Below are 27,126 nucleotides of genomic sequence, written 5' to 3'. Positions count from 1 at the left end.
GTTTTCTTTGATTCAGTTTTATTTTTTTCCAACAGACAGAAGATGAAAACAAAATTATACAAAAGGGATTGAGAATGTTTGTCTCTTTGGGGCAATATAACTCTTCAAAAACACAAGTGGATGACTTTTGGCATGAGGGAAAAATCAGAAAAGAAACAGGATGAGTTAAAAAAAAAAAGGCCCAAATTGGACTGTGGTTTCCCGAGATAGTTCTTGCAGACAAGAGGCTACATTCACCTAAGTCATGGACAGTGTTCCCTCTAAGCGGGCGGGTGTTGTGAGCAAACTTTTTTCACCGTGAGCCAAAAATATCGGGCGCCAGCAAGTTATGAGCCAACTCGCCCGATTCTCCTCTCGCCGCCCTGCCATCTGCCGTACGCCTCTTCCGATTGTGCGCTGTGACGAGAAACGTGTGCGCTGCGATGTAATATTTTGTGCGCCAGCGCAGCTTAGCGGGAACACTGGTTCAAATGGTTTTATTTATTTCCCCAAATTTATTTTTGTTATACGCATTGAAAATATTTGATATTGCGTTTAAATCAAAATCTCAATAAACTTGAAACGAGTGCCCGTGAGATTGTGGGAGGGTTAAATACTCAAAACTTAGAAGTTTTTGCTACGCCAGCTTTCTGGTATCTTTACATACAGTGGCGTACCTAGCATATGTAACATCCGGGGCCCATCATTTTTTGGCACCCCCCCCATCTGTAAGAAAAACATGATTTTTAGTAACAAACCACACGTCACACATGAGTACCTAGGAAAAGGCAGCATCTTACATATTGCAGTGAGCAGTACATCAATACACCCATTGTAAAACTAAACAAGCCAGACCAGCACAGATCAATCCTACACCGTCAATCCTAACAGAAAACACACAGAACACAGAAAACACCTTCGCCTAGTAAGGAATATGTAATCACAAACTAACCCCTCCCTCTTTTACAAAACTGTAGTGTGGATTTTAGCTACGGAGGTAACAGCTCTGATGCTCATAAAATTCTGAGCATCAGAGCTGCTACCACCAAGGCTGGTGCTAAAAACGCTTCACAGTTTTGTAAAAGGGGGGATAAAATAAAAATACATAGACAAAGGTTAAATTGAACCAGCAAGAAGCTGGACTCTGCATACAATGCTTCACAGAAACAGTGACACATGTCTCCTAAAGCAATAAATAAATAGAAATTTTTTTCTACCTTTGTCTTCTGTGGTTTCTCCTTTCCTCATCTTCTTGTAACTCTCTTCCTTCCATCCACTGTCTGCCGTCTCTCTTCCCCTATATGGCATCTTCTCTCCTTCTATGCCCCTTCCAGAAACTGTATGCCTCCCCCTTCCATCTCTCCTTTCACCCCATTGGTCTGGCATCTCTCTCCTCGCCTTCCCTCTCCCACACCTCTCCTCATAGTCTGGTATCTCCCCTTCCCTGATTCTCTGGCATCTCTCTCCTTTCCTTTTCTTCCATCTTTCGTTCCCCCTCCATGCTCTCACATCTCCCCCTTCCTTTTCCCTTAGACTGGCATACCTTCCTCCTATGCTCCAAGCCCTGGCATCTCCTTTAATTCCCTCCCTCATCTTCCTTCTCCCTCCAGCTGGGTACCGCAACACTCTTCCCTGCAGCTCTGCACTTCCCCACAATTGCCATGCTTCGGTTCCTCTTCTTCCTTCCTTCCTCCCCCCCCCCCCCCGCGGGACCCTGCGGCACCATCAACTCTTACTCCCTCTAATGTCGGCCCTGCAGCTCCAGACTTCCTCGCACCTTCTCCCCTCCCCCTTTGGATCGCTATTATTTTAAATGTTATAGCCGCAGAGCTGTATCCATCAGTGGAGATGTCTAACCTCGGCCTGCCCCGGAACTCTTACTGCAGCAGCCGCCCGTCTAGGCAGGAACAGGAAGTCACTGTTGCAGTAAGAGTTCCGGGGCAGGCCGAGGTTAGACATCTCCACTGATGGATACAGCTCTGCGGCTATAACATTTAAAATAATAGCGATCCAAAGGGGGAGGGGAGAAGGTGCGAGGAAGTCTGGAGCTGCAGGGCCGACATTAGAGGGAGTAAGAGTTGATGGTGCCGCAGGGTCCCGCGGGGGGGGGGGGGGGGAGGAAGGAAGGAAGAAGAGGAACCGAAGCATGGCAATTGTGGGGAAGTGCAGAGCTGCAGGAGCTGTTATAGCCTCCCCTTACCTTTGCGACGCGTGTGTGCGCTGTGAAGAGAAACTTGTGCGCTGCGATATAATATTTTGTGCGTGAGCGCAGGCCAACGCAGCTTAGCGGGAACACTGGTCATGAATGATTTATGGAGTGTCTGGTGGACTATTAACAAGGGTTTTCTCTCCCATTGCCTTTCCCCATAATCTTTACCCAAAGATATAAATCTCAACTGTGTATAGAATGGAATGTAGTACAGGGAGTCCCCTGGGTTAAGAAGCTGTTCTTAAGTCAGATTTGTAACTTGTTGCTTGTAGATTTTAAAGATTCTTGCTGTGTACCTCTGCTCCCAGCTGACAAAAGGTCCAACTGTTCCTACCAGTGTGCCTTCTAAGGTACAGCATGCACAACCACACTGTTCTTAATGTGGCCATGCATCATTCCTGAATCTGCTACAGGAGAAGTGTAGGAGTCTATGCCACTGGAAATACTGCTCAGTGAAATCAAATGAAGCTGAACCATGTTCTTAAGTACCATATGAGTCGTACTTAAGTCGGGCATCTGCAATTAGAGAACAGGGCAAGACAGTTTAAAAAGATGGAATTCCTTAATCTTCTAATACCCCACCCCTCAAAATTTATTCCTTCTTAACTCCTCCACCCCAATGTGCTCCCACAACCTAAAAATACCCCAACACATCTCCCACACCACCCTACACTTTGCCCCATCATTAGAAACGATGCCCTTGCAAACTTTCCTATCCTCAATAACCACTCCTCAATCAAAAAAGATCCCTACCTCTGCTTCATTACCCTGCATACTGACCCCCATACAGTTTACCTCCTTCTACTACCATAACTGCTCAACCCTTAAAATATAACCCACTGCAAATGACCCTACCTGCAATTGACCCAACACCCCTCAAACTCAGCCAACTACCAAAACTATCCAAATGCTAATCCCTCACCACTCCACAAATTGCCCCAGTTCCAAAACTAGTCCTCCACAACCACCCATGCATGGTCCAAACTACCCCTCCAGAATATTTCCCTATCCATTTTTTTCTTTTTGTTATTGTATACTCCGTTGAACTGATTTGTAGACACCATAAATATGATTGAGCGTCACAACTAATTAATCCATGTGCTTTGGTTGCCGCTACAGATGAGAATTATATTTAAAGTGGCATGGCTAACATAGTAACACAGTAAATGATGGCAGATAAAAGACCTGTGTGGTCCATCCAGTCTGCTCAACAGTCATATTCATTCTTAAGGCAATGTTGAAGCAACAAACCAGTAATTATTCATTTTATGTGCTAAGTTTCAATATCAGATGTCTTCCTTTCCCCCACAAGATAAGTAAGACCTGCACTCAGACGATTTGAATGTGGTATAAAATACGCATAATTGCTCCTGATCCTTCTTGCCATATATGGTATGGAAACCGTGATGTCTGTCCAGCATTGTCTACACTGTTCCACAGCTGGAGTTGCCATCCAAGCTAATTCCAGCCCCTCCTGATCCATCTTAAATAAATATAATCTGTTATCTTCATCTTATCGTAACTTTACGTTGCTATTTATCCCCAACAGGTCCTGTCGGACATTACCTACTAAAATGTACATATTACATTTTCGCTCAGCAAATTGTATTTCTATACTATTGCCTCCTGAGGTCTCTGATCTCTATATTTCCTCTGAATATCTACTTATTGTATTTCGCTGAATGTCTAGCACTCTTGATTGTAAACCGCCTAGAAGTCGCAAGATTGTGGCGGTATAGAAGAATAAAGTTATTATTATTATTATTATTATCTTGCCATATAGGGCACAAACCGAGGAAGTCCGTCCGGAATCGTCTTCACTGTTGGGGCTTTCTTTTAAGCACCACTATTGGGGCTCTCTTTTAAGCACCACTCCGCATCATAAATGAAGTTATAGTTTTTGATCTGTCAAATTTTGTGTTAATACTATTTAGGAATCCTTTGTGTCTAACCCACGCATTTTTGAATTCCATCATTGTTTTTGCCTCTACCACCTCTAAAGGGAGGGCATTCCAGGCATCCATGAAGAATTATTTCCTGATGTTATTCCTATGTCTACCACCTTTCTACATCTCTCGGTGCAATCGCAATATCATTTTTGTCGCCTTCCTCTGCACCTTAGCAAGGTGCAGCTTCTAGAACTGAACACAATGTACAGGGGCATCAACATTTCTCTTTTTCTGCTGGTGATTCCTCTCTCAGTGCAGCTCAGCATCTTTCTGGCTATGGCCATCGTTTTGTCACATTGTTTCACAGCCTTAAGATCCTCAAGACAGTATCACGCCAAGGTCCCTCTCCCTGTCCGTGCATATCAGCTTCTCACTCCCCATAGCATATAAGACTCCTTTGGATTTTTACTCCTCAAGTGCCTCACTCTGCACATCTTTGCATTAAAATTTTAACTGCCAGACATTAGACCATTCTTCCAATATTTGCAGATCTCACGTTTTCTGTTCCCTCCATTGTGTCTACTCTGTTGCAGTGCTTTGTGTCATCTGTAAAAAGACACACTTTTCCTTCTAACTCTTCAGAAATACCACTTGCAAATATATTGATCAGAACGGGCCCCAGTACCGATCCCTGAAGCACACCAGTATTCACCTTTCTTCTGAGCAAATTCCATTCACCACCACTCTGTTGTCTGTCTATCAACCATTTTCTAATACAGGTCACCACTTTGGGTCCTAACTTCAGCCCACTAAATTTATTCATGTGCCTCCTATGAGGAACCATATCAAAGGCATTGCTGAAATCCAGGTAGACTATATTTAGTACACATCCTCTATCCCAGTATTCTTCAACCACCGGTCCATGGACCAGTGCCGGTCCACAAAAATTTCCTGCCGGTCCACAGGGCCGGCATGTGCATCAGGCCCAAAACAGTGTTCTGCAACCGCCGGTTTGCGGTGTGACTGATGCGGTGTTATCTTCGGGCCGGCTCCCTCTTCCTCACTGACTCAGTGCACAAAGCCATGGGCAGCGGCTCCTACACACTTCCTGCGCCTGAACTGAACGCCTTCTCTCCGATGTCGCAACATCAGAGGGAAAGCTTCCAGATGGCCCACGACTTACCTCAGTGCTCTTCAACTGCCGGTCTGCAGACCGATGCTGGTCCACAAAGTAATTATTTTATATCTGCCAGTCCATAGGTGTAAAGATGTTGAAGAACACTGCTCTATCCAATTCTGTAGTCACCCAGTCAAAGAAATCAATCAGATTCATTTGGTGAAACCATGTTTTCTTGGTCTTGTAATCTGTTGGATTCCAGGAAGTTCACTATTCTTTCCTTCAGCAGAGCTTATCTTTCCAACAACCAAAGTGAGGCTTACTAGCCTGTAGTTTCCAACTTTTCTCATACCATAGGCTATGACTATCATACAATCTGGGACAGTGTATTTCTAGCTTTTTCAACTAGAACATGAAATATGAGGCTTATACAAGCTAAGTATAGTTTAACATTTATCTAATTAAGTGAATGAAAAGTATTATTAGTCCATAGGGGGACTGTTGAAACAAGTGATAGCCCGCAATAGGCAGATTTGACTAAGACTAGTTCTTAAAACCAAACTGTCGCGAGAACTTGAGGTTTCTGTAGCTCAGTTCAACTGCAACTTTAATTACAAGTGTTACCAGTTGAATACGATTGATACCATAATTGGTCCAAAAGCACTGTTTTAATCATAAGAAGATTCAAGATATAAGAAGATTTAAGTAGTAGTTGATTAATTTATTGAAAGGAAACCATTCCTCTATTCATAATTTTTTATGATAAGGGTGTTGTGTCATGCAGGTTTAAGAACATAAGAAGTGCCACTGCTGGGTCAGACCAGAGGTCCATTGTGCCCAGCATTCCGCTCACACGGCGGCCCAACAGGTCCAGGAACTGTGTAGTAGTCCTCTATCTATACCCTTCTATCCCCTTTACTTCAGAAAATTGTCCAATCCCTTCTTAAACCCTAATACCGTACTCTGTCCTATCACGCCCTCTGGAAGCGCATTCCAGGTGTCCACCACCCGTTGGGTGAAGAAAAACTTCCTAGCATTGGTTTTGAATCTGTCCCCTTTCAACTTTTCCGAATGCCCTCTCGTTCTTGTAGTTTTCAAAAGTTTGAAGAATCTGTCCCTCTCTACTTTCTCTATGCCCTTCATGATCTTGTAAGTCTCTATCATATCCCCTCTAATTCTCCTCTTTTCCAGAGAAAAGAGCCCCAGTTTCTCCAGTTTCTCGTTGTTCTCCATATCCTTTATCAAGCATGTCGCTCTCCTCTGAACCCTCTCGAGTATTGCCATATCCTTCTTAAGGTACGGTGACCAATATTGGACGCAGTACTCCAGATGCGGACGCACCATCGCCCGATTCAACGGCAGGATAACTTCTTTCATTCTGGTTGTAATACCCTTCTTGATTATACCTAGCATTCTATTCACTCTCTTAGCGGCCGCTGTGCACTGTGCCGTCGGCTTCATTGTTTTGTCCACAATTACCCCCAAGTCCCTTTCTTGGGTACTCTCACTCAATAAGATCCCTCCCATCGTATATCTGTACCTCGGGTTTCTGCTTCCTACATGCAATACTTTACATTTCTCTATACTGAACTTCATCTGCCATCTCGTCGCCCACTCCCCTAGTTTGTTCAGGTCCCTTTGTAATTCTTCGCAGTCCTCTTTAGTCTGAGCACCACTAAATAGTTTGGTGTTGTCTGCAAATTTTATTATTTCGCACTTCGTCCCTGTTTCTATATCATTTATAAATATATTGAATAGCAGCGGTCCGAGCACTGACCCCACTCGTGACCCCCCTCCAATCCAAGTAGTGGCCCTTTACTCCTACCCTCTGCTTCCTACTCGCCAACCAATTCCTGATCCATCTATGTACGTCTCCTTCCACCCCATGGTTCTTCAGTTTCCAAAGTAGGCGTTCATGGGGTACCTTGTCAAAGGCTTTTTGGAAGTCTAAATATACGATGTCTATGGGGGTCCCCTTTGTCCATCCGTAAGTTAATTCCTTCGAAGAAGTGCAGTAAGTTTGTTAGGCACAATCTCCCCTTGCAGAAGCCGTGTTGGCTTGTTTTTAGAAGTTTATTTCTTTCAAAATGCTCATCGATGCTGTCTTATCAGCACTTTCATCATTTTCTCCGGAACCGAGATCAGACTCGCCGGTCTGTAGTTCCCCGGGTCACCTCTTGATCCCTTTTTAAAGATGGGCGAAACATTCCTCCGGGATCACTCCTGTTTTCAGGGATAGATTGCAAACTTGCTGTAGTAGTTCAGTTATTTCCTCCTTTTAGTTCTTTCAGAACCATTGGGTGGATTCCGTCCGGGCCCAGCGATTTGTCAGTTTTTAATTTTTCTAACTGCCTGCGTACATCTTCAAGGCTTACTTCCATGAATGTTAATTTATCTGTTTGGTCTCCTTTGAAGATTTGCTTAGGTTCCGGTATGTTGGATATGTCCTCTTTTGTAAATACAGGCGAAAAGAACATGTTTAGTCTTTCCGCCACTTCTTTCTCCTCCTTCACCACTCCCTTCCTGTCTCCATCATCCAGCGGTCCCACCTCCTCCCTAGCCGGCTGCTTCCCTTTAACCTATCTGAAGAACGGTTTGAAATTTAGTGCTTCCTTGGCTAGCCTTTCTTCATATTCTCTTTTGGCTTTTCTAACCACACATTCTTTTGAATACTTCCTGTGCTCGTTCCAGTTCTCCTCAGTTTTGCCCTTTTTCCATTTCCTGAATGAATTCTTCTTGTCACCTATCGCTTTCTTCACTTCTTTGGTTATCCACGCCGGGTCTTTTGTTCGATTCTTTTTGCACCCTTTTCTGAATCTTGGGATATGCAGATTTTGCGCCTCGATCACCGTGTCCTTGAATAAAGACCAGGCTTGCTCTACAGTCTGCCATTTCTTTGAGGTGTTCCTAAGTTTCTTCCTTACCATTACCCTCATCGCTTCATAATTTCCTTTCTTGAAGTTAAAAGTTGTCGCTGTGGTCCTCTTTCCCTTCGGTATTCCTACTTCAACTTTGAACTTGATCATATTGTGATCGCTGTTTCCCAATGGTCCCATTAATTCCACTTCCTTCACAGGTCCTCTTAACCCACTTAGGATTAGATCCAGAGTGGCATTCCCTCTCGTTGGTTCTCTGACAAGTTGATCCATGAAGCAATCTTGTATAGCCTCCAGGAATCCGGTCTCTCTAGCGCATTTTGATCTTCCAAGACTCCAGTTTATCCCGGGATAGTTGAAGTCTCCCATAATAATCGTGTTACCGCTTTTGCATTCTCGCTTCATCTCGGCTTCCATTTTTTCATCGATAGCTTCGGTTTGCCCAAGTGGACGATAGTACAGGCCCATCTTTATCTCGGGCCCTTTCCTTCCCTGTATTTTAACCCATAACAATTCCAAATTGTTGGTCATCGCTGCTGTGTCCACTCTGGTCGAGTGTATGCTTTCCTTTATGTATAGAGCTATTCCTCCTCCTTTCTGACCTGACCTGTCCTGGCGATAGAGTTTGTACCCCGGCAGTGCTGTATCCCATTTGTTTTCTTCATTCCATCATGTTTCAGAGACCCCAATGATGTCTATGTTCTCAGTTTTGGCCATGACTTCTAATTACCCCATTTTGTTTCTTAGGCTCCTTGCATTAGTGTATGTGCAATTTAGGTCCTGGTATTTTTTTGTCTTCATTTCCTTTCCCTATGCTTCAAACTTTATTTTCTTCTCCTGTGCTGCAATCCATTTATCCTCCTCTTTTGGGTTAGTCAGCTCCTGTGTTTTGCCCATTTCGCGGCATAACTACCGCTCCCTCAGGACCCCAAAAACCTGATTCAGGGGCCAGCTGTTAAGCAGTGAACTCTCTGCTTCTCCGTGGTGCACACCTTTTTGCCTCCATACCTCAGTAGTTAATATTTTTGTGAAATTTAGCACTAGACTCAAAAATATATGTCAAATCTAGGCAAATGAATGGCAGTCCTAAATTTATAAGCATAATTTAAGCACCTAAATTAAGATGAATTTTCAGTTGAAAACTTAAACTCCTGTTTGTCTGAATAGGTCACCAAATTTAGGAGCTTGGCTCTTTCTTTGAATATTGGGCCTTTTATTTTAAGGATACAAATAGGGACTATGTATTAAAAACAGAAAACATAAAGAGGTTTAACTTTTGTTATTGTACTCAGGTAGAGAAGCAGTAGAATATATGTTGCTCCAACATGGCACCTTCTACAACCAGTGCAAAAGGAACCAGTCATGAGCAAAACCCTCTGGATCTTTTGCTCCCAGATCTCCCCAAAGGACCACTATCTGTGTACAGAGAAAAGTCTTCTTTCTGCTGGAAGGAGCTTGCACTGTTTCTGGATGGAGAAGATGTTATCCTTTTCAAGGTGGGTGTATGGATAGTTGGCCAATTTGACAGTTTCATTGTTTCAGCAGCTACTGTGTAGAAGCCCTCAGATGGTTTGGAGACCAGTAAATCTGACCTCAATTGATTTTTCTCCAGTACATTAAAACGTAATTTTAAATGAAATTGGGTTATAAGAAAGACATCAGCACAACTGTACAAGAAAGTATCTATAAAGAATAGGGATTGTAAATTCCTGGTTGAAATGTCTGTCTGAATTTCTCCCTCTTATCTGTTTCCTTTACCTCCACTGCCAACTCCAGACTCTGTCCCTTCTTTTTTGCCGCGCCGTATGCCTGGAACAGGCTGCCAGATTCAATATGTCATGCTCCATTTCTAGCATTAATCAAATCCAATCTAATAGCCCGCTTCTTTCAGCTCTTAGCCTCCGCTCACTATCAGATACCTATACCTACTGTATCATTCCTTCTACTAGAAATGCCCCAATCCTCAGAAGCCCTATCTGTCCAAATTAGATTGTAAGCTCTTCTGAGCAGGAACTGTCTATTGAATATTAAATGTACAGCATTGCTTATGCCTTTCATTACTATAGAAATGATAATTAGTAGTAGTAGAATCAAATCTTGCAAGTAGTGCATTGCTAAGCATTTTCATAGCGCCAATAGATGTAAACAGCACTGAGCAGTTCTATTATATAAAGTTGTATACACAGAGGAGCCAAATCTCTAGTAATAACTTAACTTGTTGCAGCAAGCATGATTGAAATTAGAAGGCTAAGATCCAGGAGTGTCAGGGTTGTTTGAATTTAAAATCAACCTAAATCTAAAACGGTGGCATTTTAGTCAAGTTGGATATGGCCAGAGAGAGCAAGATGCACTAACACAGGAAGGTCATTCTATGTGACAAGACAGTGAATAAATCCAATTAATTGTGGGGCTCTTTTACTAAAGCTTTATATCTATGGGCTTCTTAACATTTAACAGACCCTAAGCTTTTGTAAAAGGGCCTCTAAATAAATTAATGGTACTTTAAGGCAGAAAGTATGTTGTGGTAGTTATAAACGGAGCCCCATTGGACATTAGGAGCTTTTTGGACTCTATCCCTTATTTCATCGGGAGAGCTAAGTACTCTGCTTAACTGGAAGCAGTACACTGTATCCATCTTTTTGACTTGGGAGTTTTGGCTTGGATGGGCTTTGGCCACTATGTACCCTAGGGTCGGAGGGCGGAGATGGCTTGAACTTTATTTATGATTGATGATCTTATACTTGATTGTTTGCTTTTGGCACATTTAGCACTTTTGGTTTAGTGCACTTCACACATTAAAAAAAGTGGGGTGTCCCAGGATGTTTCACATATAACACCTGTTTGTTGGCGACAGCCAAGCACTAGGGGTGACTCCCCATTGCGGGCTGTGAGACTGAGGACGCCCCCCCCCCCCACATATACAAATTTAATTGTTTTATAGCTTGCTGTCCCTGCCCCCCCTACCATGGATTTTGGGTAGGGGGCCTGAGGACTTTTACAGGGCTGTGTGGCCCTTTTGAGATAATGGCCCCGAGATGGGAAGGGGGATGCCATGGTGTGTTGCCATAACTAGGAATCTGTAGTTTCTCAGTCTTAGCAATGCAAGTCAAAAGTCCATAGGATTTATTACACTGTTGTATTCAGACACTGGAGAGTTGTAAAATCCTGCAGTTGTTACCCATTTATTTCACCATGATTTAGAGGGGAACTCATGAAAAGGCACCGAGTGCAATAGCACACACTAACTGCTAAAGATGCCCACGATATTCCTATGGGCGTCTTTAGCAGTTAGTGTGCACTAATACGCTTAGCACCTTTTGATGAATTTCCCCTTAATGACATATTATTACTTGTGTGTGATATGGAGAATGCAATGTAGGACTATTACAGGCAACAACTGTATTAATTTCTGATCCTACTATATATGTCTTATTACCCTGCCTGCATCCTCACTACCCAGTGGCTATATATATATATATATATTGTCACCCTCCCGTTTGCCGCTGGGTAGCGAGGACGTGGGCAGGGTAATAAGACAGTTCACTGCGTGACACTCTAATAGGTGAGTGACCCTTCAGGCAAAACAAAGTCATATAATATTAAACCACACTTGAACACTCTATTTACACAAAACAAAAATTGTGTGGTTTATTAGAATGTCCATCCGAAAGCAGAATATCCACAGGTAAGTAGAATACTTTCTTATAACTCTTTCTGTCAGGATTAGGCCAGCAATACTCTCCTAACCAGGAGTAAACAAACAGTTCAAACAAACAATCTCCAGTTTGTCCAAAGTTCCCCTTTTGGGTTGTGGGGCTGGCCCACGGGCCTCAGCCCTGCAAGACTCCTGTCCTTGCTACAAACAAATTACAAGTCTCTTTATCAATCTCTCAAATATAATCCAACAAAAGAAAACTTCTTTGTGGAAAAAAACCAATCACTGTTTTGATACCTGTCTGCCTAGAGCCACAGTGGGGCATAGGTAACGTGACCATTTATTTTTTTCATCAAAACGGGACATCTATTAATATTCAGTCCCGCCCCAATCTCTCTAGTCTTTCTTCTACTTACAACCCCCCCCCTTCTCTGCCGTTTTCTCTCCTTCCTTCATCCCTCCTTCCTATGTCCCCTCGCTATTTCAAGCCTTTGTCCCACCCCCTCCCAAAAAGCCTGCCGGCCTGCCTCCCCCAAAGCCTGCCTGCCTGCCTACCTCCCCCAAAGCCTGCCTGCCTACCTACTTCCCTCCCCCAGAGCCAGCCAGCCAGCCAGCCTGCCTGCCTGCCTACCTCCCCCAAAACCTGCCTACCTCCCTCCCTCCCCCAGAGCCAGCCTGCCTGCCTACCTCCTCCCCCCCCCACCGCGGAAAACAAAAGCCTCCCTCCAGGCCCGATTTAGGTCCACCGCCGCTGCTCCTCTGCTGCAAACTACTTGAACCCGGAAGCCTTTCCGACGTCAATTCTGACGTTGGAGAGGACGTTCCGGGCCAGCCAGGCAGCGATTGGCTGGCCCAGAACGTCCTCTCCGATGTCAGAATTGACATCGGGAAGAAGGCTTCCAGGTTCAAGTAGTGGCAGCAGAGGAGCAGCGGCGGTGGACCTAAATCGGCCCTGGAGGGAGGCTTTTTTTTTTTTTGGTGCGGCAGGGGAGGGACAGGAAGTGATCGCCTGTCCCATTGTCCCCGCGCACAGCTTCCGGACGCTGTCTCTGAAAACGGGACATTTTGGATGTCCCGAAGCTGTGTGTGGGGACAACGGGACAGGGGATCCGAAAACGGGACGTATGGTCACCTTAGGCATAGGCTGCTGTGTAGCTTTGTTCATCCCGTCTCCTAACAATAGGGGAAGAGAAGGCCCACAAAAATATCCCACCCGGATGTTGCAGCATACATCCCCCAGCCTATCTCTCCACAGTACTTCTTATTACAGCAGTGCTGGTAATTGGCACACAAACAGCGGTACAAAATCTTTTCACAAGAAGCAGTTCTTTTGCTAGCACAACAACAAAAAAAACCCAACAAAACAGTATTGCTAGCAACACACTAGGCCTTACTTGCAAAATTCTCTTCAGGGCTCTGGTAAATCCCACAAGAAACAAAAAACTAGGCTGTGGGTTTGGCTTTTCTTCTAAGCAGAAAAAGAAAAAAAAAATGCCACAAAATGGCTATTTGCCCCTTTCACAGCAGTTTATTTCCATGACCTCTACTGGTTCAGAAAATGGCTCAGGGACAAACACCGGCTCTGGGCAGTCCATCCTTTCTTCCACCGGTTCTAGGCTTGCAGTTTGGGAATCCTCAGCATTGACCTATTCCGTGGGCTTTCCTTCCCGGGCCTGGAACTTGGACTGAAGAGTTCTTTTCAAGCACTGCTCCTCCACTGCCTTTGCTAGACTGTGTATGCTTTTTTCTGTCTGTTTGGGCCACACCCAAACCTAGCTGCAGTGTTGGCAGGTTTTCCCTCTCTGGCTCCCTCAGTGGTCAGGGCAAAAATTATCCTACTGCTTGCTAAGCGGGGTTTGCCTAGGCTGATCTAAAGGGTAGGCAGCTTTTGAATGCCTTTTATGTGAGGTGTGTTTAACCTGTTGATAGGGCTAATCAAAACAGACAAACAGGGCAAATAGAGGTCAGAGAATTTCTCATGGAGGGAATGATAAAACAGACATGGGTACTTTACAAGCAAGTTAAAAGCAGTCCCAAAAAAGTGAGTTTTAAGCCTAGATTTGAATACTGCCAGAGATGGAGCTTATGTACTGACTCAGATAGTCTGTTCCAGGCATACGGTGCAGCAAGATAGAAGGGATGGAGTCTGGAGTTGGCAGCAGAAGCGAAGGGTACAGATAATCTGAAAGGTCTTGAGTTTATATACTTTTGAAAGTCAAAATAATCACTCCACTTTCAAGTAGAACAATAATTTTCAAAGTCACTTACTGCAATCCTCTCATGTTTGGAAACTGTTTCATATTCTTGTGTTTTCCTAGGCTTCCATGGCTGGCGTCATAATTGTAGTTGTCCGGGTCTCGCCTCATCTAGGTAGAAAGAACTGACATTTCAGCCATCATACTGTGGCTGAAATGCTAGTTCTACCTACCAGATGCATCAAGACCCAAACAACTGCAACAATTATGTTTCATATTCCTGTTTTTAAAACTCTGTAAAACTAGGGGGTATTTTTGAGCATATTTTTCATTAAATAATTAATCTTGCTGGGTCGTCTGCTCTTTTTTTGTGTTCTAATCCAGAAAACAATCTTCACAGCTTTAGAAAATGATCCTCTTTTTGCTCATCATTCTGATGGAGACCTTTCCTTGGAGAGACAGCGTGAGCTCACGTTCCTGCGATGCAAAAGAATCATGGAATATGATTTTCTGACAATGGATGAAACAATGGATCAGCCACTAAAACTCCTGATGCTGTTTAACTGCTTAGCCATGTATGATATGTCTTTGGTTGTAAAATACTTGCTAAATTGTCAGGTGAGTATTATAATAAAAAAAGTTCACAGGCTAAACTATACACTTAAGACCTGTTATTTTCCCCAGGAATTTCTGATCTGAATTAAATGTTCTATTAGTGCCTGATTTCCTGTTGACCCTTAGGTTCTGCCTATTGAGAATGAGCTCATTTTAACATAAGAACAAAATGCAGCAGAATTCTGAAACAGGACTTTATGTAGTATAATAATAGAGGGCATTTTATCTTCATACTAGAGGTCTGCACGTGAACAGGGATTACGGAAATCCCACGGGACTTCTGCAGGGATCCTCTCTAGGTCCACGAGACTCCCGTGGGGATCCCCCGTAGGTCCACAGGACCTGGAGTGGGCCTCCGGTGGCAGGAGGGAGTGGGCATCCCTCCTGCCATTTGTTTTAGGTTTGGGTGGGCCTCCACATTTGTTGGGAGGGGCATGATTGTTGGGGGAGGACCTGCGACAGTGGGGGGAGATTTTTGCAGTGGGAGATTTTTTTAAATGAGACAAATATTTTGTGTGTGTAATATATGCAAAATATCTGTGCCATTGAAAAAAAAACCCCAGGCAGACCTGTCGGTAACAGCAATCAGCTTTTAGAATCGGTAAAACCCGATGCTACATAGCCAAGTGATGTAAGTGAATCAATTGTTTGGCTATTTTGCATGGGGTTTTACTAATTTGGATGGGTTGTATCAGATCGGAAAATGGGCGATGCGAGGGGAAAAACACGCAGTAGCCCATTTAGTGAATCGGGTCAGTTAGTAGCAATCATCACTAAACCTGTGAAAACAGGTTTAGCGACAATCGCTTACTTTAGTGAATATAGTCCTTAGATTCTGGGCAGTTTCTAACGCATGATATTTCAGCCCCTAAAGCAGAACAGTGCTACCTGGTGGGATTGTAAATAAAGTACAGTCTTTGACACAGCAGGCTTTAACTTGTGGCTGCTGATTATCTCAACTCTGCTTCATTATGTTTAGCTTAGTCTTGACCTCCTGGTTATACTCAAGGCTGCCCCATCAGGCAAGGAGTTGTGCATATTGTTCAAAGAAAAAATAATGGCTTTGCTCAGGTTAAATGATGACGCTGGGGAATTTTGGTAGGTCATTAGAATAGAAGGTCAGATGGCAAACTCCAGAACTGCAGTTGTGGATAAACATATGCAATAAAGGAAAGCTCCTATTGTCTTTACCCTGATTCTCTATAAAAGAGACTTTGGAATCTTCCACAGCCCTTAACTATTTTATCGGTTCTGTAGGTCTTCACAGCATTCTGAACAATACTCCTTGTCTTTCTAATTACACTAGTTCAGTGGAGAGAAGGATATTCAGTATTCATGACAACATTAACATTAGGAGAATTAAAACTATGTATATTCCCAGCAGATTTTCCTTCTGAAGTTCTGTTGCAGCCGAGTTTTCGAAAGGTCAATCACAATTCTCATTTTCAGCTAGGCTTTAACCTGACTCCATATTTGCAAATTTATATTCTTAATTTAAACAAAAACAACCAGTTTCAGCATTTCAAGCAGTCCTGGTGCAAGCAATACAGTTTAGAGTCTTTGTCAGATGTTTTTTATTTCAAATAAATAAATCTAAATAAAATAAATCTTAGCAAAGTCTTTTTTTCAATCTTTCTCCTTTTAACCCACAGGGTGAAAGACTTTGTTGCAGCTACCATGGAAGAAAGCAAATAATCTCCCTCTAGGATTTCTCTATTGATCACATGATGAATGAAATCAAAGCATTCTTAGAAAAGTTTTAATAGCCAGTATGACTATAATTAATGAAATGAAATTTAAACAGCAAAAATAAATTGTCCCGACCAGTTCACTATCCATGAATGAGTTCAATCTCTTCCTCCTCATAAACTCAAAAAAGTGGGATTCTCTGTCTCATTAATCTCCAAGCTTATCTCTTCTAGCACCTCTGGTTGCTTGGGTATGATGTCCCTCCTGGTTAGGCTGGGGAAAATAAATTTTTTCCCTTTTAACTATAAACACAGGTCAGGTTCCTTCAAGAAAAAAACCTCTTTCTTAGCATCTTTCCAGACCGGCAGAGAGAGATGGGTTTATGCTCCTCTACCAGCAGGTGGAGACTAAGAACACTGAATTCTATCAGCAGTTGCAAGTGGGCTATACAGTCCTTCTTAGAATCAGTTTGTTCTCAGTCTCCAGCAGGTAGAAGTGGTAAGCCTGTGCATTTCTGTTCTATTTTTTAGGCTTTGCCTTAAGGACTGTTGGAGAGGATAGGCAGGGGCCTTTTCTGGTCTTTTTTTGTCTGGATTGAACTTGGATCCTGCGGAGGGCCTGTTAAATCTGGGGGGTGTCATACTCAAGAGGCAGAGTCCCTCCACCATTCCCTCACCTCCCCAATTTTTATTTATAGGTGCCTCAGCTGTACGCCTTGCCTTTGAGCACTGACTACAGCTTGGGGAGCCAGTGAGGTCTGCTCCTTTAAAACTTAAAGTTTTTTAAAAAAAACCTGAGGCAGAGCCATTGAGTTTTATTAGTGCCGTTCTGAAGGGAAGCCTTTCGTTCATTAATTTTTTTCCCTTTGAGCCTCTGAGTTCCAGCACGTTGAAAGATCTTACTTTGAAGGCAGTATTTCTTGTAACCATTACTTCTGCAAGACTTGTGTCAGAATGGCAAGCCTTTTCTTGTAGAGTTCCCTTCTTGGAAATTTCGAGGGAGTGTATGGTGCTGCAGTCTGTTCCTTCCTTTCTTCCAAAAGTCATTTCCCCCTGTCATGTTAATCAGTTGCCCTTCCAGTTTTGGATAATCGAGAGGGTACTTTGGAGCAGAGGCAGCTTCGCAAATTGGCGATCCGCAGGGTCTTTCGCACTTACATGAAAAGGACTCAGGAGTTCTGACAGTCAGATCGTAAGGGGGAAGGTGCCTCTAAGGCTTCGATTACACGATGGATCAAAGAGGCTATCACTTTGATGTACCTTCTTCAGCAGAAGATAGTTCTGGACTTTCTCAAGGCTCATTCCACATGGGGTCAAGCGGCATCCTGGGTGGAAAGTTCTCATGTGCCCCTGGTGGATATCTGTAAGGCTGCAGTTTGGTCTTCTCTGCATTCCTTTGTGTGTCACTATCGGGGGATGTTCAAGCATGTCGGGACACTGTTTTTGGCAAACGAGTTCTTCTGGCAGCCTTTTAAAAAACTTTTTTTATACAATGCTCCCCCGGTCATTCGTGTTCGGCAAATCGCGGTCCCGGTCATTCGCGGTATTTTCCGACCGCAAATGACTGGGCAGGAGAGGGCAGCCGGAGTGCTGGTGAGTGAAAGAAATCACTCGCAGTATGCTACGACCGCCTCTTCCTGCATTAAAGCCGGGCCTCACCAATAAGGAGCTCCTGATTGGTGAGGCCCGACTTTTGTGCAGAAAGAGGCAGTAGGAGCATACCATGAGTGATTTTCTTCACTCGCCGGTGCTCTGGCTGCTCTCTCCTGCCTCTCCGTCTGCCCTCTCCTGTCTCCCCCGCTAAAAACCGTATTCGCAGTTTTTCAACATTTGCGGGAGTTCCTGGAACGGAACCCCCGCAAATATCAGGGGAGTACTGTAATGCTCTGTTTAAGCCACTAAAGTAGTATATTAAGACTAATAAATACAAAGGTGGTTTGAAAAGTTTGGTAAATTTCCATGAGATGGTGCTACACAGTTCATTAAGTCATTGAAGCCGTCAATGAGTATTTTGCAGTTTGACAAAACCTGTTTTTCCTATGATATGTTACAAACTTAGAAGATTAATCTTTTCATGCCATTTCTCATTTGAAATTGATGCAAACATACTGAAGTCTAAGTCTAGTTTTTACAAGATTAATAATATATGCTATGATTGGAAGTGAGACCCATTTCGGGGAGTTCGTCCCCTTGACAGGTCTCTGGGTATATATCATATTCTAACCTTGTGGGCACAGATACTGTGAAATGAGAATTTTTGCTTCTGGGAATATTCCTTTGTTTTGATAGTTGAGCATTTTTCCCAGTCTGCTTTGTTTACTCCCTATTAAGCTTTGGAACATTGAACATTAATACAAAAAAATAGACAATCAGCTAGCACATAACGCAATGGCCACTTTTTATCGCAGCTTAGTAAAAAGACCCTTTACATTAGTGTTACCTTTTTGTAACATATAACACTTCTGATCTATTTTCAGGTTTTCACTAATACTGTTGCCAGTACTGGATCTGAAAGGCACAGCAAGTTTGTGGAGCAAGTAAAGACAATGGAGGTAAGTATTTATTGAAATAGTCTGTCTGTTTGTTTGTTTGTCTTTTGCTGTGAGCTGTGCACATGCGCCAATGAAAAATTTTACAGTGTTATTAGGATAAAAAAAAAGAGGGGGGAGACAGGTGCTTGTACACAGAAAAAAAATATATAAGACAGCGCCAGGAAAACAAATGGAAAAACTATTTAAACATCAATGAATGTCAAAATCAAAGACTACAGTTTTTTACAGACAGTATTTTCTAACGGCCATTCCTCAGTGAGATTTGCAGGGTCTATATTACACTGTTTTAAGGCATATTGAAGCTGAAGCCATGTATAAAATTATATTTTGGATAGACTGATTTTCTTCCTAGAGCTGCTGAAATGTTTTATAATAGTCATTTTTAAATTTTAATATATTTAGAATGCTCAATACAAGATAAACCCTTGATACAGAAACACAGAGATATACTTTTGGGGGAAACGCTCATAAATCCAAGAAGAAAAAGTTTTACTTTTCATTAGTCCACAAATGAGGGGAAGGAAAAGGGGGTGGAGAAATGAGGATGGGAAATCCAAAAAGGAAAAATTAAATATCTTAAGGCTTCATATATTTATATCTCCCTTATAATACCCAACATAAATCATTCTTGTACGATCATTTTCCAGTCCAGAAAGGCTCTAAACTGATCTAGTTTAAAAACAAAACATATTTTGTCCCAGTAAATCTAACCAAGCATTTACAGGTGTATGATAGCAAGAGTTGCTCCTAGATCTCTAGTTTTCTGTCTCATAATGAGAAAAAGCTTTCTTCTATTCTGAGTTGTCTTGGAGACATCTAGGTAAACTCATATCCTTTGTCCACAAATGAGAGCTTGTGAATGTCAACAATAAAGTCACAAGACTGCAATAAAGTCCTTTTCAAATACAAATGACACAAGCAGAGTAGATCTCTCATTATTTTCCATAATAGACCCTTCCCAAATTGCTGAAATGTTACTTGCATCCAGTTGTTTATCAGGAGTATGCTCTCCTTCCATATCTCCCTAACTTCTTCTTATAGAAACTGGCAATTAATAAATCTTATTTAAAAGGGGAATTGTGTCAGTGGAATAATGTAATGTCTCTATCAAATATTTTCTGAATAAATCCAAAGATAGTATTCCAGGTGATTTAGGAAAACTCAATATATTTAAATTCAAATGTCTATTAAAGTTTTGGATCTGTTCAATCTTCCTGTGAACTAACAATTGATGTCTAACAGTAGACATAAAGTCCCGCAGTACTTTAAATCCACCCCCCCACCCCGAAAATGTTCAGTTTTACTGGAGCTTTCCAACTTGTCTGTCTCCACTACTTTAGTTAATCTATCTACTTTGTCAATCAAGGCAGTTACCTCTCCCGCTGACCGGGTCACAATAGAAGTCAAATTTTTTCAAGGCCTGATAACTGTGAGAGCTTTCTTCTCAGCCCCTTCAATGATTATCACCAGCTCTCTAACCTCAGGTGCGACACCATCCTGCAGTATCTTCAACAGTGTGTGCTTTCCCATTCTCCACCGAATGAGATGCCGAACACGGCAGAACATTGGGTGCCGGAGGGGAAAGAGATATGTCATGTCCCAGTAAGGTGAGCTCTCCCTTAGCTTACCCCCAAAGTAGGGGAGGTTCCAGAAATGAACCGGTCCATTGTTTGCTGAGTCAGGGCTGCTGCAAGGGTTGCAGAGGGAGCATACAAATCTAAATAATAATTTTCATTTTAGGCTATAAAATTAGATTTATAAAGACCCTTCAACTTCTAAAATATAAAATATCTAGAGAGAAATTTTGTACACAGAGTTTAAAATTTGTATACATATTACTTTTATCTGAAGGAAATAGAAACATGATGGCAGATAAAGGCCAAATGGCCCCTCTAGTCTGCCCATCCGTAGTAACCATTATCTCTTTCTCTCTCCGAGAGATCCCATGTGCCTATCCCAGGTCCTCTTGAATTCAGACACAGTCTTTGTCTCCACCACCTCTTCCTGGGACTGTTCCACGCATTTACCACCCTTTCTGTAAAAAAAGTATTTCCTTAGATTACTCCTGAGCCTATCATCTCTTAACTTCATCTTATGCCCTCTCATTGCAGAGTTGCCTTTCAAATTAATGAGACTCAACTCATGCACATTTATGCCACATAGGTATTTAAACGTCTATCATATCTCCCTTCTCCCGTCTTTCCTCCAAAGTATACATATTGAGATCGTAAGTCTGTCCCCATAAGCCTTATGATGAAGATCACTGACCATTTTAATAACCTTCCTCTGGACCAACTCCATCCTTTTTATATCTTTTTGAAGGTGCGGTCTCCAGAATTGCACACAATATTCTAAATGAGGTCTCACCAGATTTTATACAGGGGTATCAATACCTCCTTTTTCTTACTGACCGTATCTCTCCCTAAGCACCCTAGCATCCTTCTAGCGTTTGCTGTCACCTTTTCAACCTGTTTGGCCACCTTAAGATCATCACAAACAATCGCATCCAAGTTCCGCTCTCTGTCGTGCACATAAGTTCTTCACCCCCTAAACTGTACCGCTCCCTCGCATTTTTTTAACCAAATGCATGACCTTGCATTTCTTAGCATTAAATTATAGCTGACAAATTTCAGACCACTCTTCAAGCTTCACTAGGTCTTTCTTCATGTTATTCACACCATCCAGCATGTCTACTCTTGCAGACTTTGGTATCATCCGCAAAGAGGCAAATCTTACCCAAAAGCTACATTGCTTATAAAAATGTTAAAAAGAACAGGCACAAGAACAGAACCTTGAGGCACACCACTGGTAACATCCCTTTCCTCAGAGCAATCTCCATTGACCACTACCCTCTGTCACCTGCCACTCAACCAGTTCCTCAGCTAGTCAGCCACTTTGGGGCTTATACCCAGGACACTCGGTTTATTTTTTAGATGCTTGTGTGGAACACTGTCAAAGACTTTGTTAAAATCAAAATTCACCATATCTAGCACACTCTCTCTATCCCAGGGGTAGGCAATTCCGGACCTCAAGAGCCAGAGCCAGGTCAGGTTTTCAGGATATCCACAATGAATATGTATGAGATAGATTTGCATGCACTGCCTCCTTGAGATGCAAATCTATCTCATGCATATTTATTGTGGATATCCTGAAAACCTGACCTGGCTCCGGCTCTCGAGGACTGCTCTATCCAATTCTCTGGTCACCCAGTCAAAGAAATTGATCAGATTTGTCTAGCGAGACCTACCTCTAGGGATATCCATGTTGCCTTAGGTCCTGTAATCCACCGGGCTCCAGAAACTTCACTATTCTCTGTTTTGAAAGTGTTTCCATTACCACAGAAGTCAGACTTACCGGCCTGTATTTCCCTACTTCTTCCTTACTTCTACTTTGGTGAGGGACCACATCCGCCATGTCCTTCGGTACTACTCCCAACTCTATAGAAGCATTGAAAAAGTTAGTTAGTGGAGCCACCAGAACTTCTCTAAGTTCCTTCAGCACCCTCAGATGTACACCATTTGGCTCCATCACTAATTTAGCTAACTCCTCACGAACACAACCCTCTGAAAATCGATCAGGGGCTACCACTCCTCCATCCCTATTCACATTTGTCTTCTGCAGTCCTGCTCCTGGCGCTTCAGCCATGAACACAGTTCAGAAATATTTCTTAAGAAATTCAGCCTTTTTTTTATTAGCTTTTATATATTTCTCCCCTTCACCTTTGAGTCTCACAGTGCCACATTTGCACTTCTTCCTATCGCTGATATATTAAAAAAATGTCTTGTTTCCCCATTTTACCGTGTCAGCTATTTTTTCTTGTATTTGTATCTTTGCTTTCCTGACTACTTGACCAGACTCTTAACTTTTCCAGATATTTTTGCCTGTCTTCCTCTTTCTGTAATCTTTTGTAGTTTATGAAAGTTAACCTCTTATTCCATACCTACTCATCTACTTTTGAGAATCAAAGCAGCCTTCTTTTCCTTACTTTTACTTACTTGCCTAACAGGAAGTCTGTTGACCTTACAATAACTCCTTTCAATTTTGCCCACTGCATTTCTACTCCTTACAGACATTCCCATCCAGACAATTCCTTGACATAATCCCCCATTCGATCAAAGTTCGTTTTTTTAAAGACTCGAACCTTTACTTTTGAATGAACCCTCTCTATACCCATCTTAATAGTAAACCGTACCTTGCAACCTAGAGGAGCTCAACTCGGTTATCAATAATGTAAAACATAATACATAAATTTGACAAGAAAAAGTAGATTGAAATAGTTAATTTCCAAAATGTTTAGCAAAAAAAATTTTTCAGAACTTTCTGGAAAGCAAAAGAACCTAAACTTCTTAATGTAAGCGGTAAAGCATACCAGAATTTGATTAATTTAAAAGCAAAAGAATAACTAAATCTCTTAAAGGTTCTGTTTTTACCACTGAGAGAGGGAAATGTAAGTTTTAATTTTTGAGAACTTCTGGCAATATCAGATCTATGAACATTCCAGTCTAAAGGAATCAAAGTGGCAAAAATGCCAAATAGGATCTTAAATGCAATACAAATGCACTTAAATTGAATTCTGAGATACACTGGAAGCCAATGTAATTCCTTGAGCAGAGGGATTACATGATCAAATTTACTCTTACTGAAAATAAGTTTAGCTGCAGTGTTCTGTATTAATTGAAGTCTCTGCAGACTGACCTTCGAAAGACCCAAATACACTGAATTGCAATAATCCAGCCTTGACAAAATGATTGATTGAACCAATACAGAGAAGTGTTGTTGGTGAAAAAGTGCTCTCACTCTTCTCAGAGCACGGAGGCTGAAAAAACACTTTTTAATAAGTGAGTTTAGTTGATCCTTAAATGTAAGTGAAGAATTGATAACAATACCCAGTATTAACGAGGAAAACTCAATTTTCAAAGATTCTCCTGAGTCTAAGATCACAGCAGAAGGGAGAGTATCTAACTTTGGGCCAAGCCATAAAAGCGTAGTCTTGGCAGCATTTAATTTCATCTGGACCATTGTCGCCCAGGATTGAAGTTTGGTAATACAGTGGTTAATATTGGATATCAAATTATTGAGATGTGGATCAACCTCAAGCAATATGAAGATATCATCAGCATATGTTAGTAAAGCTTCTCGGGTATTCAAATCGTAATATTTCAATGAACTCGTGTAGATGTTAAATAAGATTGGAGACAATGGAGAGCTCTGGGGGACACCACAGAGGGCTCTTCACGATTTTGAATTGGAACCTTTCATATTGACTGAATAAGAGCGAGAAGATAGAAATTTGTCAAACCAGTCTAGAACAATTTGATCAAGGCTGATTTCTGAAAGCAGGTAATGCAGAATATTGTGATTAACTATATCAAAAGCTGCAGAGAGATCGAACTAAAGTAAGATAGTGTGCTTCTTACTAGACTGTAGCTGTTGAATCTTAGAAAGAAGTGAAACCAGAAGAGTTTCTGTACTGAAATTCGGGCGGAACCTATGTTGAAAAGGCAAAAGAATAGAAAATTTCTCCAGATAACTTGAGAGTTGGGTGGCAACAATTGATTCCATAAGAGGTATATTAGCAATCAGTCTATAGTGGGAGGTAACAGTTGTATTGAGATCTGATTTTTTCAGAAGGAGAGTAAGACTTATTATACCCATATCATATGAGAAAAATCCTGTTTCCAAAGCGTAATTTAATAATATAGTCAGCCAATTGATCGCCTGAGTTGGAATATTAGCAAAAAGATAAGAGGGAAAAGGATCAAGAATACATTTACATCTCATCAATTTTGCACAAAGTTTTGAAACTTGAGACTCAAGATACTTAGTCAAATGAATCCCAGAAGCGATCAGCTGGCATCAACATAGAATTATCCTTAGAATCCCTTAAAAAGAGGCCAAGGTTCACTGCAGAAAAAGAATTCCTAATAGTAACAATTTTATCTTTGAAAAAAGAAGCAAGAGAGTCTGTTGTGGATAGTAAAGCCTGAGAAGATGTATGATCATAATTGGTCAGTTTGCGCCAGAGTCTAAATAAGATACTACTTTGATGATTAGAATGCCAGATGATCACCCACTGTAACATCAGAAACACTTTCCCTGTTTGTAAGCACTAAGTCCAGTATGACCCCCATCCCACATGGGTTCCATCACCAACTGCTGGAACAGTTCTCCTTGTAGAGAATCCAGGATCTCCCTACTTCTAGAAGACCCCGCAATAGGGATTCCCCAATCAACATCCTGCATGTTAAAATCACCTATTACTAAAACTTCCCCTTTTTTAGAAAGTATTTGGTGGATAGTATTCTTCCACATACACTGCTTCAAAAGTTACGCTCTGTTGATCACAATGATTTATACTGTACATACCCACAATGAAACAAATGAGGCTGTAAGTAACTACAGTGAGTGCATTTTCATACATAGGTCCTCATGATTGGAATGAAATTCCATTATATATACCAGTGTACAAGGGTACACAGACCGTTTGTAGGAGGTACACAGCCTGGCTGCCGCTGCTAGGATCCTTCCCTGCCCACCCGCTGATGAAGCCGCTACTGGCGATCCCTCCCTGCCTGTCTGAATGCCCACCGCATCATCTCCCACCCCCGAAGTCATCCTTGTTACTTTGTCGGAGCCAGACTCACTCCATCCTCTTCTAGCAGCAACTCCATGTAGGGACATAGACAGCGACTCACACTCTGCGTATCTTACCCACAACCTTCTGTCTGGCGTCAGAATTGATGTCAGAGGGAAGGATTGAGGGTCAGCCACGTGCAGCGTGTAAATGGCTGCACAAAGTTGCTGCTGGGAGAGGATAGAGTGAGTCTGGCTCCAACAAAGTAACAGGTACGGCTTCGGGGATGTGGGGTGGTGCGACAGACGGATGGACAGTCGAGCAGGGATCCCCAACGACTTCTGTGGATGGGTCGGCTTGTGGGGGGCAGGCAGGGATCCCCGGCAGTGCAACTTAATTTTGGGACAAAGGCAGTGAGGGGGAGGGGGCATGAACTAGACACAAAGAAAGAGGGGCATGAACATGGGATACAAAATGGAGAGAGGAAGTGGGCACTAACTTGGGCCATAGGGGGGAGTGAATAGAAAGGGAAAATTGTTGGGCATGAGTGTGAGTGAATGATGGTGCACATAGGGAAAGGAAGAAAGGAAAATTAGTCATAGAGAGAGGAGAGGGAGATGCATGGGGCGAGAAGGATGAGGGAGAAATGTTGGATATGGTGGTAGAGAAGGAACAGAGTGACAGATTGAAGGGGGTGCAAGGGGGAGGAATGTTGGACATAATGATGGAGGGAGAAATGTGGCATGGTGTTGGAGAGGGATGATAGAAGGAGAAATGGGCATGGGGCTGGTGGGCAGTAGTGAAAAATGCTGCACATGATCTGGGGGATGAGAGAAGGAGAAATGTTGGATCTGGCAGTAGAGGGGGGGTTGGAGAAATGCCTGGATCTCTCAAGACAGATGGACAGTGAGAGAGAGAGAGGGAACTTGTTTCCAATAGGGCAGAAGAGAGAGAGAGAAAAGTTGGATTCATGGAGGGACAGAGAGAGATGTTGGTTGGGGAATGGAATGAGGTCCGGAGGAGAGGAAGTATGCAGGAGGCAGAAATAAAGAAAGAAATATTGAATGCACAGTCAAAAGGAAGTGCAACCAGAGACTTATGAAATCACCAGACAACAAAAGTAGAAAGAATGATTATATTTTCAATTTAGTGATCAAAATGTGTCAGTTTTGAGAATTTATATCTACTGTCTATATTTTGCACTATATTTGTCTATTTTTCTATAGCTGTTACTGAGATGACCTTGCATATTTTAAAGCCATCTGTGTTGACCTCTTTAAAAACCCCCGAATATAAATGATAACATTTTCTCTACGTACAGTGTGCTTTGTTGTTTGTTTGTTTTTAATTTTGTGGTTACCATTATGTATTAATAAGATTTTTGTATGTACATGAAAAATGGATGAAAGAAATTGCATTACAATTAGTAGTATTATTATGGGGGTGGAGTCAGGGGCAGAGCTTGGGCAGGTTAGGGGCAAATATTAGGCGGGGTTGGGGCGGAGCTTGGGCAGGATACTTGGTTGATATTTGCTAGGCTTAGAGGGGGTATTTGGCTTGATGAAGTTGAGAAACTTTGATATATACGACAGCAAAGAAATTTGATTAATTTAAAAAGACTACTAAATCAATATTTATTTAGCAAAATGAAATACAGGAATTGAGTATTTCATTGTATAATTGAGCGCTGGATGTTGGACTGGCTTTGTAATTGTTTGTTTTATGGATGTTTGTTAGTTTTATTAAGTGTATAACTGTTGTGAGTCAAACAGAAGAG

General features: G+C 42.2%; 1 protein-coding gene across 4 annotated transcripts in view; it reads left to right on the top strand.

Moving 5' to 3' along the window:
* ACOX3 (acyl-CoA oxidase 3, pristanoyl) overlaps window positions 1-27,126 on the top strand; it is a 158,159-nt gene that overhangs the window by 841 nt on the left and 130,192 nt on the right. For all 4 annotated transcript variants that reach the window (XM_033950119.1, XM_033950109.1, XM_033950138.1 and 1 more), the window contains exons 2-4: window positions 9,363-9,566; window positions 14,305-14,538; window positions 18,701-18,775. In XM_033950119.1, coding sequence (XP_033806010.1) covers window positions 9,396-9,566; window positions 14,305-14,538; window positions 18,701-18,775 — 480 coding nt within the window. In that variant the 5' untranslated portion in view covers window positions 9,363-9,395. The remainder of the gene's footprint in view (window positions 1-9,362; window positions 9,567-14,304; window positions 14,539-18,700; window positions 18,776-27,126) is intronic.

This window comes from Geotrypetes seraphini, chromosome 1, assembly GCF_902459505.1.
Source record: "Geotrypetes seraphini chromosome 1, aGeoSer1.1, whole genome shotgun sequence".
Lineage (NCBI taxonomy): Eukaryota > Metazoa > Chordata > Amphibia > Gymnophiona > Dermophiidae > Geotrypetes > Geotrypetes seraphini.
This window is presented reverse-complemented; position numbering and strand designations above follow the sequence as displayed.